The following is a 21,528-nucleotide window of genomic DNA, read 5'->3' as shown; positions in this document are numbered from 1 at the left end:
ACATTATGTAGGTGACACAGGGATGAAGCATCACAAGCATACAAGGTCTTGCCGGTAACAAACCACCATGCATCATGGAGGTGACATTAAATGGGGTATTTTTGTGCTAGTGAACATTTGACAAAAGTGGCAGTGGGAGACATTGTGTTACCTATGTTTTGAACATGGTTCCCATTGATGTCCATGGCCAATGTACAACATTTCAAAATAAAAAATTCAATATATTTTTTCATGGATTACTTTACATCACTGAATCGCTCAGCAATTTATCAACCAGTGCGCAAGTGACATTTGTGCAAGGAATATGTTATAGTGAATGACTCAATTAAAGGCATGCCAAGAAATGGGTATTGATATGATGGGATTTTCGAGATTCTTTGCCGGTCATTTATATTGATTGTTCATATAATCATTTTGGGCTTGGGTCAAAGGTTTAGGTAGTCACAAAGAAATGCATCTCTAGTTTCATCAATAAACATAACATGTATATTTGTAGAGTGCATCATTCGCACTCCTCTGCTCCCAATGAAGTCTCTTGAAGTTATTCACAAATACAGATATTTATTGCTATGTAGATGATTGGTACTCATTTTATTTACCATGACAGATCGGAAATACGAGTAAACCTAACAGTATTCAAACCTTTGCCCATTGTGTTCAGGACAGAGGTGTGTTGTGGATCCACCGAGCCACCAGACCAGCACTTATAAGATGTTTATTGTTAAAAGTCACATTAGTTAGGTAGGATTTAATTTTTCTATGGCATTTAATTTTCCAAACATTATTTCATGATTGCCAATGTATGCATAGTTAAAACATAATGTATTTTTTACAAATCAAATGCATGAGAGAGAGGGACATAGATTCGTTCTGAAAAGGTAATGGCTTCATGTACTTACCTGCCTCCTAGGAGCCCCAGCTTGACCTCTGCTCTTTTACCTTAACTGAAGGCGCTAAAACTCAGGAGGACAACAAATTGCTCCTGGAAGGAGTGGCATGGTGGTGTGTAGTGTGTACTCTCTGGTAATTTGTTTTGGGATTATTATTGGGTATGAAGAACCATAAATTCCACTCCCCTGGACCTATTGAGTGGAACTACTGATGAGCATCTTATAGAAATTAATATATTAATATTTACATTATAGGAGAGTATCAGGAAAATTAAGACCAGCGCTTCTGGCAAAGACCCCGGACCAGATGGTGTCCTTATGGACCTCTTAAAAAATTACTCTGACTAGTTGACCTCCTACAGCTACCAGGCTTTTAAACAAGGCCAGCAACTCTTTTACCCACATCCTAGACACATTCTATTACTGTGCCAACCTTTAAGAAGGGATTAAGGGGGCCCTTCGCTGCTGTTGTCCAATCTCCTTGACTGTTTTGATCATCAAGGTAGCCCATGGAGATATTACGAAGAAAGATTAAACCTAGGCTCAAGAACGGGATTTTATCATGAATACCCAGCATGACTTTAGAGCTGTCTCTTCACCACAGAGCACTGCCTACATTTGCACTTGGTTGTCAGTAGATACTCTACAGACTTTAAAGGCTATTTACATTTTGCATTCATGGATCTTAGCTGATCTCTTGACCGCCTCAATTGGTCAAAACTCCTGCATAACATTCAGGGGTTGCAGCTGTAACTCCTGGTTCGCTCCTGGTGGCCACCGGCACTGCCTTTGTGATCCATGGCCTCAGAGGTGTCAAAATCAGTGCAATAGTGGACAGTACACAACTGATCATCACCATCGATTCAGATCCTGCATCGACCAGAGAGAGATTCAAAAAGTGCCTGTTAAGGACGGTGGCCTAATTCTTTGCAGCAACCAAACTGAAATTGTGCTGTATGGGAAAGCAGAGGAGTTTTGGTCTACTGACTGGTGGCCTCCTGAGCTGGGTGATTTCCCCCCCCCCAACTCCACAAAAATGGATGAAAAATGTAGGTGTTGTCATAGATGATAAACTCTCCATGGAGCAACACGTGAAAAGCATCTCGGGCACCTGCTTCGGCTTGATGCGTATTATCAGAAAGCTCTTTTCTTGGTTTCCCCTTCCTGCAAGAAAGTCACTCATTCAGGCGTTATTAGTAAGTAGGCTGGATTATTTTAATTCCCTACTGGTAGGGATTAGGGAAGATCTCCTCTCTAGACTGCAGATCGTGCAGAATACTGCTGCACGTCTTGTCCTTAATCGCCCATCCCATTCTCCTTCGGAACCTCTCCTGCGTCTACTTCACTGGCTGCCCATTAGGAAGCGAGCATTATTCAAGCTTCTATGTCTGGTATGTAAAACTCTACAGGGGCATGGCTCGGTCTACCTCAGCCAGAAGCTAATACCTTATATCCCTTGTCGGCAACTGAGGTCGAGCAATCAGAGGTTCCTGTGTCCAAGGAGGATCACCAAAATCAGAATGGGAGGTCGCTCATTTTCCTACCTTGCGCCCTCCCACTGGAACAAGCTGACAGACGACATTTGTGCTAGCCCCACCTTTGGGCTGTTCAAAAAAGTTTTAAAACCTGGCTGTTTAGTCACTAATCAGTTGTTTCTCCCCTCCACTCTTCTGATACTGTGGCGCCGAGAGATCCCCTTGGGGATGATTTGTTTTGCACCTAACAAATGCTAAATAAAGAAATAAATAAATAGCATAGGGGAGTGGCACCTTATGGTCACAGTACACCCCCCTCCTTGTTTTCCGCCCATTTCTTATTAGGCTAATAGTGGCTAATACTCTTATTTATTCACTATTCGTGTAATAAAAAAATGGAGCACAATTTGTTGAACAGCACTTTGCTACCAGCTGAGGTAAGTAAAAGAAAGCTTTAAAATGTACGTTTTGTGAATGCTTCCAGATGATGGTATGTTTGTGAGACAGAGCATGTGTACATGTGAGTATGTGTCTGCATGCGTAAGCATTTGTGAGTATGTGTCAGTGACATGGACTGGGTACAGAGTGAGAATGAGAGACTGTCAATAAATGAGTATGGGTGAGTCAAAGTGAGCTATAGCAACTTTGACTGCAAATGAGTGTGAATGAATAACTGAGAATAAATGAGTGTGAGGGAGTGTTAGTGTGAGTGGCAGTGAGTAAGGGTAATTGTGAGTGAGAATGAGTGTAAGGGAGTGTGAGTGGCAGTGCGTAAGAGTAATTGTGAGTGAGAATGAGTCTGAGCGAGTGACAATACATCAGAATGAATGTGTTAGAGGAATGGTCAGTGTGTGTGCATGAGAGTAAGAGTGAATATGAGAGTGTGAATGAGTAAGTGAGTTAGAATGAGGGAGTGTCTGTGAGTGTTAGTGAGTGAGAAAGTATGAGAGTCACAGTAAGAATGAGTGACTGAAAGTTAGGAGAAGTGAGAGTAAGTGCAAGAGAGTGAAAGAGAATGAGTGTGGGTGAGTGAATATAAGTGAGCACGGGAGAATATGTGTTGTTATGCTTGCGAGTCTGCCATTGGCCAGTCATAGTAACGAATATTCTTGCCTTGTAGAAGCACCCATGGCAAAGTACTGTCACGCGCACATACTGGAGATAGTTCTTATCATCATGGGAACCCATGGTAAGGTACTGGTACTCGCATAGTAGAGGCAATTCTTGTCATATGGGGCATCTTATGAAAAATGCTGGCATGCATGAAATTCTTGGCAGAGAGGGCACTCATAGTAAAATGCTTTCAGTAGCACCTTGGAGGTAATTGTTGGCTTAAGGGAGACAACCATGGCATACAGGACTGGGACTACCATGGCAAAATGCTGCTGCTGACTTACTGATGAAAACTTTTACATAAGGGCCCCCCATGTTGCATGGATACCATTATTGGCAACATTCTGGCACTGGCATTTTGTATGTAATTTTTGGCATGGAGACCTATTGCACATGCAGCCCTCATGACAAATTGCTGACCCTTGCACAGTGGAGGTAATTTTTGACGCATGGGGACAGCCATATCGCATTTTTTTTCATGGAGTCACATCCTGCGGAACGTCAGATTTCATTGGCTTGGCACACCATTAAGGAAATTGAAGATTTAATGAGTGGCTTTTCAGAGCCTATGGCATTTTAGCAAATGTATGTAAAATAGTGCTCTAAAATGTGCAATTTGACTCCATGTTTTTCAAACTTTTCTCACAAGAGAATGCTCCAACCCCCCCTACAAGAGGTCTGGCTCACTCAGTTTCCTTGCTTGCTACTATTCGGGGCAGGTATTGCGCCCTTTTACTTCTCAGAGACGTGGTGAGCAGTGTAATGCATCTTGGCCTAGATGTATCATCGTTCCTATTTGCGATTTCTTAATAGCGATTTTTACCGAATCGCTATTAAGAAATCGCAAAATGGGATGTATGTTTTAAATCGCTATTTTTTTGCGATTCCTTATTATTCCTAATTTGCGAATTCGCAAGTTGCGAATTCGCAAATAAGGAATAATTTTCCATTCATTCCTATGGGCCAGGAGGCCCATAGGAATGATTGCGAAATAATTCTCAAATTGCGAATTCGCAATTTGCTAATTGCAGTATGAGAATTATTGCAAGGGTGTAGGGGTGTCTCATGGACACCCTGCTGCACCCTTGAAACTTACATGTGTGTGCATATGGCGCACATACATTCCCTATGGGCATGTATGTGTGTCACATGCCACCCTCAAAATTGCCAAATTTTGGTTTTTGAAAGGATTTTGCAAATTAACACGAACCTCAAGTTGGTGTTAATTTGCGATTCCTTAACCTGAATTTTCAAATTAAAAAAGCTTCATACATGGCCTTTAAGGAATCGCAAAATTGCGATTCCTTAAATGCTTAAGCAAAATAAGGAATCGCAATTTTTTGTGATTCCTTATTTTGCTAATTTCACATATATCCCAAAAGATGCAAAATGTCCGTTTGCGATTCGTTAAGGCCGAAATTCTGCGAATTTCGGCCTTAACGAATCGCAAAATGCTTGATACATCTAGGCCTTTTTTCTAAAAAAAGCATTTGTCTGTGTTGTGTTATATTAATCATGCAGTTATTATGGAACTTCAGAGATGTCAATTATTATGATGTCTTCAGGGTTTTGGTCTTGTGACACGATTTCCTGGGGGTCAGGGTCAAAAGGTCATATGATGTCACTTGCTGTGATGTAATTAATGTCAAAAGGTATGTGATGCCAATACTGCTATTCCTGGCATTTTGGTTAGTCGACGTCCATGTCAACATTTTGCCCCCTCCTAGTTAAAATGGGCATAGACAGTAGTCTTTTTGATTTTCTCTTAAGTCTGTATTCATGTCTCACAGTTTGACCATGGGGATTAAGACCACGTGATCTAGCTCAGTCTTTATTCTATATCTCACTTTTTATTAAATGTGGGCTTTAGCTTATCTTTTAGATAGTTTTGGACGAGAGCCTTTACTTTTGTAGACAAGGAGGCATATTTAGTCGCACTGGGCTATTTGTGATTTGGTGGCTAGGTTAGGCTAGTCGTTGCATTTTACTATGGATATCTCCATAATTTAATGTCTTATATCTACTTGTTACGGAGTGGGTATCTAAGATATTGCACACTAACCGTGTTCAGATAGCAGAGAATAGGTTCTGCACATGACTCTTGAGCCTAGCACATATCACTTCCCATCTTCTTGAAGCAAAAAACTTGGTTTGAGCTATCTGGAAGATGTCCTAAAATGAGCATGTCCACACATCCGGATGTCTGTTTGGGGTCATTTGGCTACTCTGTAAACAGAGAAAATATTAACGAGTGCCTGAGCTTGGTGCTCACAAGTCTGTGGCTCAGCATACAAGGCTCACGTGCTGTACTCAGTAGAGCAGATTTATTTAAGAAACAGTGACTTATATGCAAGAAAGTTACCATTTGGGTGAAAGATACTTTTCTCCAGTAGATGCAAATACTCAGAGATTCTGCAGAGTTATGTAAGACAACAATTAGATTTGCTTTTATTATTCAAAACAACAGAAGGTCACGTTTACAATTAGTTCCGAAGGCAAACAAAAGCGGTTTATTAACCATGTTCAGGATGGGCATTGTCCACTATATGCCTGTTGATTATCTGAAGCTTTCTCGCTGTGACCAGAGTACATTGCACGCACTGATTCACTTAACTGTTTTTGCCCTTTTTTTAATGTAAAATTTCTCTGACTTAAATATCCTGTAGTCTTCTTGAGATCTAGTGTTTCTCCTAGTTACAGACCAACTTTATCATGTTTTCAGATGTTTTCCACCCAGTGCTCAATTTGTAAAAAACTAAGTAGCAGTCCCACAATTATGGTATGTCAATGTGCTGCTTATGGAAGATGTGGAGTCCTGATCCCACTTCATGCCTCTTTTAATCCACCTCCAGACACTCCATGCCCTTCTATCGCACCGGTGCAGATTCCTGCATTCTCCATTTTCTGTCTCTCTTCCTCTTTCATTTTCCCTTGTAAATATTTCACTATCTTGCTCTGATTTAAAGTATGATGAGGAAAAATAAGTGCTGGTCCCCAAAAATGAGTGCTGGTGGGCCCAATCTGCAACCGCTGAATCAAATTAAGCACTAGTTCCACCACATTTGTGTTATGCTGTGGGTGGCTTCCAACACAGACCTGGAAAAAACTGGGCCGTACAAATGAACTGGGCCTGGCTTATGGAGCGGAGCAGCTGAAAATAATTGTCCAACAATGTTCGAAGTAGGGTCGCAGGAGGCACCATTGTTTAGCCTGAGACAGAAGGCCATATTGGATACACTCCAAAGCTGCATAGAAAAATTTGAAATGTTTTGGAAGTCTTCCAACAGGGATGCTGGTATAGAAGATGCAGACCTATCGAAACTGAAGAAGGCACCCTGCTTGGCATATATGTGATATACGGAAGTGGGCCTTCCCCAGAATGACCAATAAAAGGGAGAAGATCCCACAAAAGAGTTACTCTATAATCAGAGATTCGGGCATAGCAAAAGGTTTGCATGTAGAACTGTCTTGCAAAGTGAGCCGTTGTTTTGGTAGCCAGAGAAAGAGAATAACCCAAATAAAAAGAAATTCCAAAATGGTAAGGGAGTAAGGGAGTATCCTACAGGTGCCTTTGTGAAGTAGTGTGGCTCACTGGTTAGAGGCAGCAGACCCGAGAGCAGAGGACGGCCCGGGACCAGGGTTCGATTCCCGGCGCGGCAGGTTTCTGGACCAGGGTCAGCGGACTCGATAATTCTCTCGCCTCGGTGCCCACTCTGATCAGCTATCACACTCGGCAACTCTGGGCACTAGCTTGCCTCATCTTCACTAACGGCCCCACCAGACCGCCGGGGATGCCTGGTCTCACCCTGGAGATACCCATTAAGGGACCATCTCTCAGGGAAGCCAGGAAGGGTTTCGCAGCGGTCGAAGCGCCTTGGGACCCTACGGGTAAGTAGTGCGCTATATAAATGCCTATACATTTACATTTACATTTTCCTTAGTAGACGGTAGTTAACTTAGGAAAGCGTTTGGGTACCAAACAACGCTGGTGGGGTATAATAATGAACAGAGACAGCTGGTCTTTTAGGTTAGAGGGCAGTAACAAGCCATGGTTATTATGAAAGTGATTAAGGGCCAGGTGTACAACGGCTTTTAGTGGCACAATCGGAAAATCAGGCTGTTTGCGACAGCCACATAGTCTTTTCACATTACTAACCCTATTTTGCGAGTCTGTAATCTATTACCGACGTGCAAAATAGGGTTCGTAATTTGCTATTAGGAAGGGGCGTGCCCAAGGCATCCCTTCCTAATAGCAAGCCGCAAGGGCATGTACGATTGTTTTGAAACTGGAATACGGTCGCCAAATAATTGCAGTTAACCATCTACTTCAAGTAGGTGATAAGCCAGTCGTAAACTGGAAGGGGTCATCAGGGAACCCCTTCATCTTTGTGACTGGCAGCTAAAATACTTTTTAAGAGCAGGTAGTGGTCCCACAAACAGTACAAAAGGGGGTGGTGATGGACGGAGCATCTGAATCAATCAAACACTCACACCCAGTCAAAAGATCTGGGTTTAATTCATCACCGTTCTTTAGCCCACTCTGCCACCCCAGTTCAGACATGGCTATATGCAAATCAGTCTGACCCTGTGCCTCATGGGAACAGTCCAGCCCGAACTGCCAAGCCATGTCTTCCCTGGACCGGAAACAAAGCTTCCGAGGAACGGTTTCTGGCATTCCAGCCGTCTTCAGCCCAGTTTGCTTGAATCCAGTGGCAAAGTGAGCAAGGGACTCACGTCTGAGCATACCCTGCCACACTTATGGCGGCCAAAAGCAGTACAAAAGGGGGTGGTGATGGACGGAGCATCTGAATCAATCAAACACTCACACCTAGTCAAAAGATCTGGGTTTAATCCATCACCGTTCTTTAGCCCACTCTGCCACCCCAGTTCAGACATGGCTATATGCAAATCAGTCTGACCCTGTGCCTCATGGGAACAGTCCAGCCCGAACTGCCAAGCCATGTCTTCCCTGGACCGGAAACAAGCTTCCGAGGACCGGTTTCTGGCATTCCAGCCGTCTTCAGCCCGGCTTGCTTGAATCCAGTGGCAAAGTGAGCAAGGGACTCACGTCTGAGCATGCTCTGCCACACTTATGGCGGCCAAAAGCGGTACAAAAGAGGGTGGTGATGGACGGAGCATCTGAATCAATCAAACACTCACACCCAGTCAAAAGATCTGGGTTTAATCCATCACCGTTCTTTAGGTGACTCTGCCACCCCAGTTCAAACCACTGCCTTCTCTTAAAAAATTACACGTTTCATTTTTCTTATTGAAACACATCCCTTTTTCCTTTAAAGAAAACGATCTGCATTTAAAAAATATAAAAGTTGCTGTATTTAAAAGCAAACACAGACACCGTGGTCTGCTGTCCCCAGCAGGCCAGCAATCCTGTGTTATTGTCCATTCCCAATGGGTTGTAAATTGCGACCTGCCTCATTAATATTGATGAGGCAGGTCTTTTGTAACCCATTGGGATTCGCTAATGTGTCTGAGACACATTAGTACATTTCATTTTGTGACTCAGAAATTGCGAGTCTCTAAAAATCACTGAATGCTATCCAAATGGCTTGTTAGGCGGTTTAGTGACTGAGCATAACATTGAGGCTTTTTATTAAGTACCAACTAAGAATTTCCGGTCTGCAGAACCAGTTTGTGGTTCTTCCTTGAACTCTCTATGCCCTTCCTTGACCATTAGGGTGTTGTGTGGTTATAATGTGGTTAAACATTTGGTAGAGAGAACAGTTTAATACTTATTCCATTTTTAACCTCATTCTGAAAAATCTGGAATTCCTATGTTTCAAAATTACCAAAAGGGAAATATGTTCCTTCAGCTTCTAATTTTTCCTTAGAGAAGTTTTACTGCTTTGTTCTGCCTTTTTCATCTTGGAATGAGGACTAACATGCAGAATCAGTCATACCAAACCAACATTTTGGACATTTTCCTCTTTTCTATTTTATTTTTTCTAAACAAATTCATCCAGTTAATACCTATACAAAGAAAACACACGGACGCCTTGAAACCCTTACGGGTAAGTAGCACGCTTTACAAATTTGGTTGATTGATTGATTGATGTGTGAAACTGCTACACAAGTTGTGATCTTGATACAGGCAGAAATGCTTTTGCTCTCAAGTCTGAATTTATCTTCACCTTTGGAAGAGTGCTTTAATATGTTGACAAAATATTTTAATTTAAAAAAAAGCAAAGCCCTATTTCGCACTACGCTAACCTGTGCTTATAACAATGCATTGTTTTTTCCTTATTCTGCAGGAGAATGAGTGTATGCGAATCAAAATTCTGGGAGACTGTTACTACTGTGTCTCAGGACTGCCTGTGTCATTGCCAACCAATGCGAAGAACTGTGTGAAGATGGGACTAGATATGTGTGAGGCTATAAAGTGAGTAAAAGAATGCTTGCGAAACCAGGTACCAATAATAAAAGAAATGAATATGTCCAAATATGGCTAATTGCAGTGCTTAGATGGTCTATTTACCAAGCAGTAACTTTAGAAACATATGTGGTACTATTGTTTTTTTCATTAATGTTCAGCAAAATATGAACATCAACTGGGGGCGAAGTTGCTCAACATAACTTTCAAATAACTGCATGCCAGGAGGATCACTTACGCATAGCACAGTCTTTTTCAGTCATCAGCATCACACTTGCTGGCATTTGTAGGCCCATTCTTACAGCAGTGAAAAATCAAAGTACAAGGTTTGACCAGCATGTTTAGTAATGTTGGGTGAAAGACCAGGGTTTAATGAAAGTCAACCTCTGGACATTGAAGACCGATTTCCTTGAAGAAATTCTCAATACATTTGAAATTGACCTTGTGTCAATGCACTTTTACCATCCATTCAAATTGTAATTTCAATTCTGCAGTCTACCTGCTTTTGCTGCTCCAGTGATCCCCATCAACGACCTCCCTCCAGCTGCTCTACACCCAAAGAAATCAATTCTTTTTATAAAGGCATGCTATATTTATACTTGGGGTATGATTTATGGGATCATTTGTAAGACCATAGCCTGAAACATTTTTCTGTTTGAATTAGTCTTGTTTATTTTAACTAGTATTTGGATCTGACTTAATGCTATGATTGACCATGTTATGACCCACATCCAAGCTCTATCCCTCTTTGTGCTGGGGCTATACTGCTCAGCCTGCTAGCTTCAGTAATCTCTTATGGCCGGGACAAGATGACTAGGTCCAACATTGGTGTGATACCTACATCATGCGTCACTGGCAGTGATACTTAGTGGGCAGTCAAAAGACTAGCACTGTGTGGTAGCGGACTGTCATTTACTGTTTATCTATTGAAATGGGCACTAAATTTGCACAGGCATACAGTTTTACTGATAAAAATATAGCACACACAAATGATCATGTGTGGAAATCGGGTTTCAGTGAATATGTATAATTTGTGCATCACCAAGTAATGTGCCTTGATGTGTTTTGATCCTATTGAAATCTTTGTTTCCATCACACACCAGAATTACAAAAAAAAATTGCTTAATTTTTTTCTTTCCGAACTCCTGAATTTGTACAGTTCAGTTATAGGTATTTACAATTTGTTGTGTGCTACAAAAAATGACATCCTACAGCCTTTCCTTTCACACTTCCTGTAATCCAGTAAGATTGCCACATAATTCTCTTTACTTTTCTTTCTCTGACTGTAAACTGAGGAGTTTGTAAACACCAATCCCCATGTTAAATAAAATAAGCAGCAATTTGTCAGAAGACAGCCTGACATTTGGCCTCTGTCTTTGAACCGCAGCAAATGTGACAAGGTAATACCGAATTTAAAGGCTTCTTTATTTATTGCTTGGACTTTTGCGACCCAACAAAAATCAGCTCAGGACCTAGATTTTGGGAAACACTGCTCTAGATGAAAGTTTGAGAAGATGTTTTGAGTTTCTATCACTAACACTTCTTGGGAATAAACTACACTTTACTCACCAGATTTTAGTAATAATCTGTATTGTTATTTCGAATACATATTTCTTCCTAATGGCTAAAACGAATGTACTGACGAATGTTCAAATTAGTGTTCACAATTAGGTTCGCTGCTCTTGTCTTCTTCCCACCTACCAATGCCATTTTCACAATCACACCAGACAGTCTTCTGGTGTTACTTTAGGCAAACACTTGGGGAATCTGGGCTCTCAATGTGTCTCAAGATGTGAGATGCTGCATGTCCTGGATCTTGAACCTGGATTACTCTTTATCGCAGGGACTCCCTCTCATCTACAGTAGTCTGACTGAAGACTGGATATTGATTTACTGAAGGACATCTGTGGTTTCAAGATCGAGAATGATGTGTCTCGGGATAAGCCAGAGAGCCAGGGGATAGTTTTACAAGGGCCTGTCTCAGAGTAAGCTTCATGCAACTGTAGCTCCTGGTCTCCACCCCTCCTCTTCTCTCTCCTGACTCCCGTCTAGTTCGATTCCAACTCTCTGATTCTCTTCACTTCTGCACATTTTATTTATGACATCACGTGTGCTCCTGCTTCAACTGGTACTAGAACATTCTGCACAACTGCCCTCACACAGACATCTGCCATAAAGACCAGTTAAATAGAAAGATAATAATACCCTGAGATGTTCTAGTCCCAATCGGTGAAAAAATTAGTGCTGCAGGTGATACTAGCCAGACTAAACAACACTGAGACAGAAATGGTTTTGTGTGAGAAAATGCTCCTTTGTTCGTGGTAGCTCACATTGGTAGTGTTGGTTTTCAGACCCTGTACACCGGGACACTGATGACCTGTGTGTGGGCTCTGACCCCTAAACATGTAGAAACTGGTTTATCTATGATTGGCATACATAACTCCCATAAATCCCCGAGGGGGCAGAAAGCCTACTAGACACCGGGAAATCCGGGACTTTTTTTAACATTTTTTTTATTTAGGAGGTGTGGGCTGCCCACCATTGGCATGGCCATGCCCCATCCCAACAGGAAGCCAGATAGTCTTTCTTCCCAACGGGGACAAATGGGGGAAGCAACCCCCGATATGCCCCCCCCCCCTTTCAGGGCAGAAACCCCACTAGACACATGGGAAGAAAGAAAAAATCATAGTGTTGGGGTTGGCCACCATAGGCATGTCTATGCCTCACCTCAAAAGAGTACAGAAGGTCTTTCTTACCCCTTTAATGGTGGATTATGGACAATATCCCAATTCCACCTGAGGGGCAGTAAGCCCACTAGACACCAGAGACTACATTCATGCAGTATTTGTGTCAGGGGTGCACCCCCTGGGCATGGGCCCATGCTTTCTCCCACCCATCTGGCCCAATAGATCTTTTGCCTCCGGGTGGGTGGTTAGGGGAATTCCCTCACAATCTGCACCGGGGGAGTGGATGGGGAATAAAGCCCAATAAACACCAGGCAGGGTGCGGCCTACCTTGACATCGAGCCATACCACCTCCCCAGAAGGGGCAAAAGTGTCTTTCTTCTTTCTGCTCCCCTGGGAACAGGTGTGTCCAAACTGGGGGGTAGAAAGTAGATTTTGTCTTTAGGGAAAAAGAAAGTGGTGTGGATGCTGCACTCTGGCATTGTCCACCCCAGCCCCCAAAAAAGGAACAAAGCAGTCTTTTTTCCTCTCCTCTTGATGGGGCATATAGCTTGTTTGCTCTGGGAGCCAGAAAGCCCACTGTATGGCAGAAATATATGTTTTTAAATAAAATATTAGGGTGGGTCTGGCCAATCCTAACATCCGCCCCACCCTTAATGCTCACCAGACTTTCTCCTCCCCTGTGGACTAAGAAATCCCATCCCAATGGCAAACGTGAGGAAATGTGATTCCTTAGGGTGTTTTTACATATGTGTCAGGAGAGTGTGGCTAACTCCCAATATTATCCCACTTGCACTAGTGAACGGCTGCACTTGTTGAACTTGAGTAGGCTGCCACCTGGGAAAGCCTACCAGACCCAGGCAGTTCTGAAAATTAAACACATGGGGGAGTCTAGAGTGGTGTGCTTTGCTTGCATCCCACACCATTTTTGTTGCCTACAATGCCCTGCAACTTTCAAACTTTGACTAAAAATACCCACTTTCCTCAAATGCCTGTGGGGAAAACTTCTGGAATCTGCAGGGAGCCACACATTTACTACACCCCAGAATTCCCACAAGTCTCCTCATAATAATGGTACCTCACTTGTGTGGATGGCTCAGGATACCTTGACACAAAAGGCCATAAAATGCTAAGTGGAGAGATCAGTGATAAAAGTAACTTTTTGATTTGGGGCCGTGCTCGGCCGTCACCCATGGAAACCTATGAACCGCAGGTATTTTTGAAAAATAGATAGCCAGAGTATTTCAGATTGGGGTGCCTTGTGTGGATCCCATGAGGTTTTCTTACCCACAATGCCCTGCAAACCTCAAACTATGCCTGAAAATCACACATTTTCTTTATACTTCTCTGATGGAAACTTCTGGATTCTGCATGAATCTACAAATATCCTACCACCCAGCTTTACTCCATGTGCACAAGAAAAATGTTGTGCCACTTGTGTGACTGGGACTAGTGCTTGTGTGGATCAAACCGGGGTCAATGTGAGGAAAATTTGTTTTTTTTAGTCAAAGTTTCATGTTTTCAAGAGATTCTGAATAAAAAAAAAAATCTGGTGACAGTAATGCAAGTTACCTTGCCCCGGATTTACATGGATGTCTAGTTTTAAAAAATGTGCAAGTTGCCGAGGTTTCCCCTGGTGCTGGCTGTGCTAGGACCCAAAGTCTACAGCTACCCACTTTGCAAAAAAAGGGTCAGTTTTGAGTGGAAAAGTGTGGTTCATATATGTTGCATTTTGGGCTGTTTCCTGCTGCAGACACTAGACCTACCCCACACAAGTAAGGTACCATTTTTGGAGTGAAACAACTGTGGCTGACCAGAGGTTCGCACTTAAACTTCGATGTAGGAAAGTCAATGGAAGGTTGTGCATGTCACATCCGGAGCTAGCCAGATAGAAACTCCACTGTCAGGACAGATATCAAGTCGTATATCAAATGGATGGTGCACCAAAATAAGAAGTCCGCAGCAGGTATAGCAATTAGAACAAATTCCTTTATGGTAACGTGGATACTCAGCATGGACTGCAACCATATCAAACATGAAAGGTATAGGACAGTAAACCTGGGGGTAAGCACTGCAAAGGAGCAAAGATCAAAGTGGGATGAAGCATGTAAAACTCCTTATCACCACATCAGTAAGGTACTCCCCGTCTTGTAGGTATTTACTAGATTCTACGCAGCCGCGTCCAGACAAGCGGAAATTCGAATTTGATCTTTGCTCATTTGCAGTGCTTACCCCCGGTTTTACTGTCCTAAACCTTTCGTGTTTGATAAGGTCGCAGTCCATGCTGAGTATCCACGTTACCATACAGCAGTTGTGCCTACAATATATGGCCCACTGACCAACCTACCTGCAGTCTTGATCTTATGACTAACTGCTTTGGAATACTATCTCTCTTCACCCACTTGGACTGTTACCACTTTTATCTATATTTGATGCAATTGTGATTTTCTGCTACCCAACTGACCACGTCTCTTTCAATAGTTAGAAGATTCAGAGGTTTACTTGCCCACAACGTGGATGATTTTTGTGATTTGCGTTTCCTTGGTTACTCCATGGGAGACTGCTAAACAATATAGCCCTGACGAAGTTCCTACGGGAACGTAACGAGTTGGCTGAGGCCTTTTAAAGATTTACAATAATAAAGGAATTTGTTCTAATCGCTATACCTGCTGCGAACTTCTTATTTTGGTGCACCATCCATTTGATATATGAGGTACCATTTTATTAGGAGACTTAGGGGAATGCTGGGTGGAAGGAAACCTGTGACTTCCCACAGATTCTAGAACTTTCCATCATAGAAATGTGAGGAAAATGTGTTTTTTAGTAAATGTTTCAGGTTTGCAAGGGATTCTGGGTAAAAAAAAACTGGTGAGAGCTGTGAAAGTCACCTCACCATGGATTCCCGCATGTAACTGTTTTTCAGAAATGTGTAGGTTGAGCTAGGACCCAAAATTCACAACTGCCTACCTTGCAAAAAAAGGTGTCCATGTTGCGTTTTGAGCCCTTTCCTGCCTCAGGCATTAGACATACCCACACAAATAAGGTATCATTTTTATCAGAATACATGTGGGAGCATAGAATAATAGAATATTTACTATCACCTATTGGTATTTCACTGCATTTATGCCTTCCAAATGTAACGCAAACGAAGTGCTACACAAACAAACGATGGATGGAATGCTGAGTAAATCGTACATTCACCCCCAGTTAACAGATCTGGGTTAAATCCATTGTTCTTTTGCTCACCATGCCACCCCAGTTTGTATTTAAGCCATTGTGTAAGAAAGAAGACATTTTGAAAAATACCCTCTAAATCATATGCAAGTACTAGAACCCACAAATTCAGAGATGTACAACTAAGCACTGCTCCGAAACTCCACATCTTGTGCCAATTTCAGAAATACATAGGTTTCCCTGATACCATTTTTCACTCTACATATTTTACCATATGAAGTGCTCTGTACACAATGAAAACCCATTGTATGGTGCAGCTTAGTTATTGACTCTGGGTACCTTGCGTTCTTGGAGAACCTACAAACCTTATATATCCCGAAACCGAAAGGGTCTAGCGGACTTAATGGTATTTTGCTCTAATGAATCAGCCATTGTGACAAAAGGTCACAAATGAAAATGTTGCAAATGGCCTTTTTTCCTACTCATTTTCAATATCTCTGTATTTCAACAGTTAGTTTCTTTGGGGAATCCTTGAGGGATGTACACATATGACCCCTTGCTGAATTGAGAATTTCGTCTACTTTTTTTGGGGGAGAAATCTTTAGCTTTTCTGGATCACTCGTGGGTTTCATACTGGTTTCCACCACAAACTGGACGTAGGTTGAAAGCACACAAAATAGGAGAAATGGGCTACCTCTTTGTAAAATGCTAAAACTGTGGTAAAAAATGTAGGTTTTTTTCTTCAGCGCTGGATGTTCCTGGAAGATGGTGACTTTAGCACAACAAACCGATTGTTGGAGCTAAATGTTAGGTAAAAAACCCAGACACTTTTATCCAGAGCACTTTTTTCCTATGTTTCTTCAAAAACTTAAAATGTTTCTATAGTTTGCATATTTTCTAGGTCCCCTCAAGGGGACTCCACAAACGCTAGGTACCTTTGGAATCCTCAGGATGCTGGAAAATAAAGGACGCAAATTTGGCATGGATACCTTATGTGGAAAAACGTTATAGAGCCCTTAGTGCATACTACCCCAAATAACCAAAAAAGGTTTCAGCACGGGCGGGGGGGGTGTAAAGCCCAGTAGTTATGGGATTAAATAAATCTCTTAATTTGGAATTGTTGACCTAAAATAGTTCCACTATTAGTCATTTACGTCCATATATCATAGAACTGGGGTTACAATAGTAGATTGTCAGTCCTGTAATACATGTGAAATAAGTGTGGTGAATTTATTTTGTCATTTATATAGGGAATTACATATGTGTCAATAATGTTTGTAGCGATGTACTTACCTTAACCGAGATTTTGGCAGTCTGTATTTCAATAACTTTGTCGTGCCTTAAGATCTTTTTCTGGTCTATGTTTTTACATGAAACCCACAGAAGTGCACCGTCGGAGAATACTGCACTTCTAAAAACCCCTAGGCAGGATGGCGAGTATCTGATGTTGCTTACCTTGGACATCAAAGCTATTTCTGCACATTGAGTTTCACTGTGGGGCAGTGTGCGTCTTGGCAAGGCCACAGACTTGGTTAAGTGTTAAATTCATGAGTTCCACAAAATAATAAAAGCGTCGGCTTTTCTTGAAACTGGCAATTTATTTTCAAAAAATGAAATTCCGAGGCGAAGAGAACAGTGTCATATGCTTTGTTTTCCAGAGCACTTCCAGAAATCAGATAACATGTTTGACTTCCCGTGGTGAAGTGAGCCTGTCTCCCCTCTTATTAATTACGCAAGCAATTTTCCACAAACCCGCTTCAGTGAATGGCTTTTACATTAAAGTGAAGTCTATTTTATGGGATGTGAAAAAATGAGTGTTTTTTGACCAACATAAATATTAAATTGGCTTTTGGCATCAGACAATGGCTTTTAAAGAAGTGTGGTCTCAAATGGCGCATTAGGCATCTCAAATGACACTCGAATTAAATAGCACAACAATGTAATGTGGACAAAGCGTATGCGTGGAAAACAAAGTAATTTAGGGTCTACCAGCAGAAGCCTTCCGTGCCCATGTGCGTCTCTTTAATCTATGTGCCAATAGTCGATTGCATGTTAGAATATTGCATTGACAATATTTTCGTAAAAAAATATTAACTGCCTTATATATCGACTACCATCAAATGCTCAAGGTAAGTTTATAGGTTTAAATATAATTAACTACACACACAAACATATATATATATACACGCTTATATAAATGCAAGTGATGAGAGACTAACATTAAATCTACACTAGGCTATCCATACTAATATTGACTATACAGTGGCAATTGATTTCTGGAGTCCATGTCGGTCTACATTCATGTGAATTACACGTAATATTGTGATTGTACACCCTAGCAACCTGTCATGGTGAAAATATTATGGTGTTTAGATCCATGCAAAAAAGGCTAAATTATAAATGGCAACAATAAATGTAAATAATGTAGATTAAAAAAGGCACTGTAAACAGGAGGAGTAAAGCCATGTATTGTCACTAGGAAGGAAAAGTAATGTGCAAACCTAGTGTCATAATTGGTGGCGAAAGAGCTGATTTGACTGATGAAGAGTTATTGATTCATAAGTCTTCTGTTTTCTTTCATAGAAAGGTGCGTGAAGCTGTGGGTGTGGATATCAATATGCGAGTTGGTATTCATTCTGGCAGTGTCCTCTGCGGTGTGATTGGCCTCAGGAAATGGCAGTACGATGTTTGGTCCCATGATGTCACACTGGCTAATCGTATGGAATCAGCCGGAGTACCTGGGTAAGCCTTCAGTATGATGTATTGATTGATTGGAAAACATATCCCTCCAATCTATGGATTTTCATTTTGGTATCGCAGATTAGCTCTAGCTGCCCAGTGGTTAATGGTCCCACACTGGCTGGGAAAGAGCTGGGATGAGCAGACAAGTTCTATAAGCATGACTGCTCAAAAAAGGAAAAGCTTTTTTTAAATTTCTTTATCATATTGTTCTTTTGTTGTCAGTATTTCATCGACCTATTCTTGGAACGTGTTACTGCATCTTTGACAAGGTGTGTGGCAAGTTGTACTCTTGGAAGTTGAAAAAGGATATTCCTTCTAAATATGTACCTGCTCTTCATAAAGTTCAGAGGTTGTAAATTTCTGTAAAATAACTAAAGAAGGTCTTGATTAGATTTCAAATGTTCTATCTCCGGACCGAATTCAGAGCTTCCAGGCTCTGAAATGAACTAGAGGGTCCATATTACATAGATTCTCCTGAGCGAGTTGAAGCATCTTGTTATCAAAGTCATTACCAGAGCTATCTGATATGGCCTGAAAGATGTGCAACCTAAATATCAAACTCAGAATATCAGAGGGAAAGAATATCGAAAACAATATTGACAGGTAAGTAATTACCTTACTCCACATATATGTACATATGCGGAGCATATATCTTCAAGGTATATAGATGTGGAGTTAGGAATAGTAAATCTATATTTCCCCTTACCTTTCAATATTCAGTCCCTCAACATTCTGTCCTCGATATTCTTGTATCTCAATGTTGGTGATGCCTATATTCAGTAGTACAACCTGCCTGGAACATCTCAATGATGAGTAGAAAACTTTCCTTTTAAGGACATCCGACCTAAAAACACCTTTCAAATTCATTACTGTTTTTAGGAGTAAAAAACTCCATAAAACAATGAACATCTGTTCGATGCAAAAAAAGGAAGTGATCTACAGTGGGTGAAAATTGCTCTTAGGGAATATGCAGGAGAGAAACATTCTGTCCTTGTCAATGCCATTGTGATTCAGGATTCCAGCGGTCACAAGGGCAGTATCTCAGGACCCTATAGGTTGTCTTGAGATATATATTGAGACTTTGGAAAATCTCTAGATAATACCCAGATATCATAAACCTCTCTGACATATTGGCATGTCTTAAAGCACTCATGCCCCTCCTCTCCGCAGTGAATGCACTACTCACTCAAAATTGATTTCAGCTACAGTGAAAACTGGTCAGATTCTGTTGACCGTAAACATTTTCTCCTATCCACTACTTTGGAAAAACAGCCACAAGCATACAACACAGGCCCACATGCAAGAGATAACCACAACCATTTACAAGTATACCCATCCTCCAATGTGGCAGACTTCCATCAATTTGCCCAGATCAGATCCCACCTCTGCCCAATTAGTGAATTCCCAAGGACTCCGTCGTATTCTACTTACATTTAACCTTTAAATAGAAATTCTATGGATTCTACTAGTACACCAAGACATTTATATAGACTCTTACCCCAAGTATACTCAAATCTAACTTAAACCATAGCCAAATGATATTGTCAGGCACCTGAGATACTGCCTCCCCATCAGTTAACTCTAGATGCTCACAGTGTGTCAGCCCCACTAAAACTCAATGTATTTTACAAATAACCAAAGGCAAACATTCAAAAATTGAAGCCAGGGAAAAATAGATCTCAGGCTAACAGATAGTGGGGTTGTTCACCACTCCTCCTAGTTTAGACCAGAACACTGCGCCTTCATATTGATCATCCGCCTTTGTTTTAGTCACATCACAGAAAAAACACATACAGCCTGACACCAACTCAAACTTCTCAAGTCAACAAGCAAACTGAATGCCCTGTATATGCACTCACGATTGATCGTCTTTAAGGGGGGAATGTAGTATGACAAGTCTGGAATCCTCACTTTATCTCATGGAAGTCACAGCTCCGTTCATCAAAGGAAAATTAAAGTTCAAACACATTACTCTTACCCTTGTCAAGCTCCACTTGATAATCTTAAATAAACGTCTTGTTCAAAACCTTATGTGACATTTACGAAGTACGTTAACCTGAAACCTCACCCCGGCTGGTAAGCTTGCAGTCTGTGGAACATTTCTACAGACAACAGCCAAAACATCATCCGATCATAGCAGCACAACTGTAAGGAGGAGTGGACATGTATTGTATGTCCATCGAGCTAAAACATAGAATGATGTCTCTCTACATATCAAACACAGAAGGTCACATATTTTTCTTATTTAACATAATAGATCAGCAACCTTCTTTGCTTCAAACTGCTAAGGACTCTCTTTTATATAATACTCCTGTGTAAAATACCCAATGCAGTATCTACTCTGGTCTCCCCGATGCTCAACCTCACTTCAGTGAACGATTGGGCACATGTGTTGGTTTGTCTATGCTCGTATGCTCATCCATTTGTTTGTGAAGATATGGGATGGTTCATAAATACCCCTATAGCAAAAGAAAACTGACATTAATGATTTGCCATTTTAGGAAGAGTTATTGGTTTGTTTCTTTCTCTACAGCCGTGTACATATCACAGAAGCAACGCTTGCCTTCCTGGCTGATGCCTATCAAGTGGAGGAAGGCAATGGCCATCTGAGAGACCCCTATCTCAAGGAGATGAACATAAAAACTTACCTGGTGATTGACCCCAGGGTATGTCACTGCATTCTGGAAAGAAAATATTTGCTTTTGAGAATAATGTTACTCTGCTTTAGTACAAATACTGCCAGTGCCACTTTGATGGCCATAACATCTCAAGTGTCCGAATTCTTGTGTTTTTTTCAATATTATTGTTTCTATATTTAGTTTCTCGAAAAATGGTTAGGAATATTTAGTTGAAGCCAAATATGTTACAAAGTGGTTCAATATAGCAGTCATTTTAGAAAGTGTACTGACTACTCAGCTGCACAAAAGTTTCGTCCAATAGAGTCTACGGGTATGAATCTTAGGACATATATCTGACTTTGATTAGGCTTCTAGAGGGGTGGGTGGGGGTGAACATCAACTACAAGCATTATATGGCAAGGATAGATTCTTAATCAGTGAGCC

General features: G+C 41.4%; 1 protein-coding gene across 3 annotated transcripts in view; it reads left to right on the top strand.

The window, feature by feature from the left end:
* ADCY7 (adenylate cyclase 7) overlaps positions 1-21,528 on the top strand; it is a 565,990-nt gene that overhangs the window by 339,317 nt on the left and 205,145 nt on the right. For all 3 annotated transcript variants that reach the window (XM_086947700.1, XM_086947702.1, XM_086947701.1), the window contains exons 8-10: positions 9,748-9,875; positions 18,308-18,466; positions 21,000-21,132. In XM_086947700.1, coding sequence (XP_086803826.1) covers positions 9,748-9,875; positions 18,308-18,466; positions 21,000-21,132 — 420 coding nt within the window. The remainder of the gene's footprint in view (positions 1-9,747; positions 9,876-18,307; positions 18,467-20,999; positions 21,133-21,528) is intronic.

The sequence above is a fragment of the Lissotriton vulgaris genome, chromosome 12 (genome assembly GCF_964263255.1).
Source record: "Lissotriton vulgaris chromosome 12, aLisVul1.2, whole genome shotgun sequence".
Classification (NCBI taxonomy): domain Eukaryota; kingdom Metazoa; phylum Chordata; class Amphibia; order Caudata; family Salamandridae; genus Lissotriton; species Lissotriton vulgaris.
This window is presented reverse-complemented; position numbering and strand designations above follow the sequence as displayed.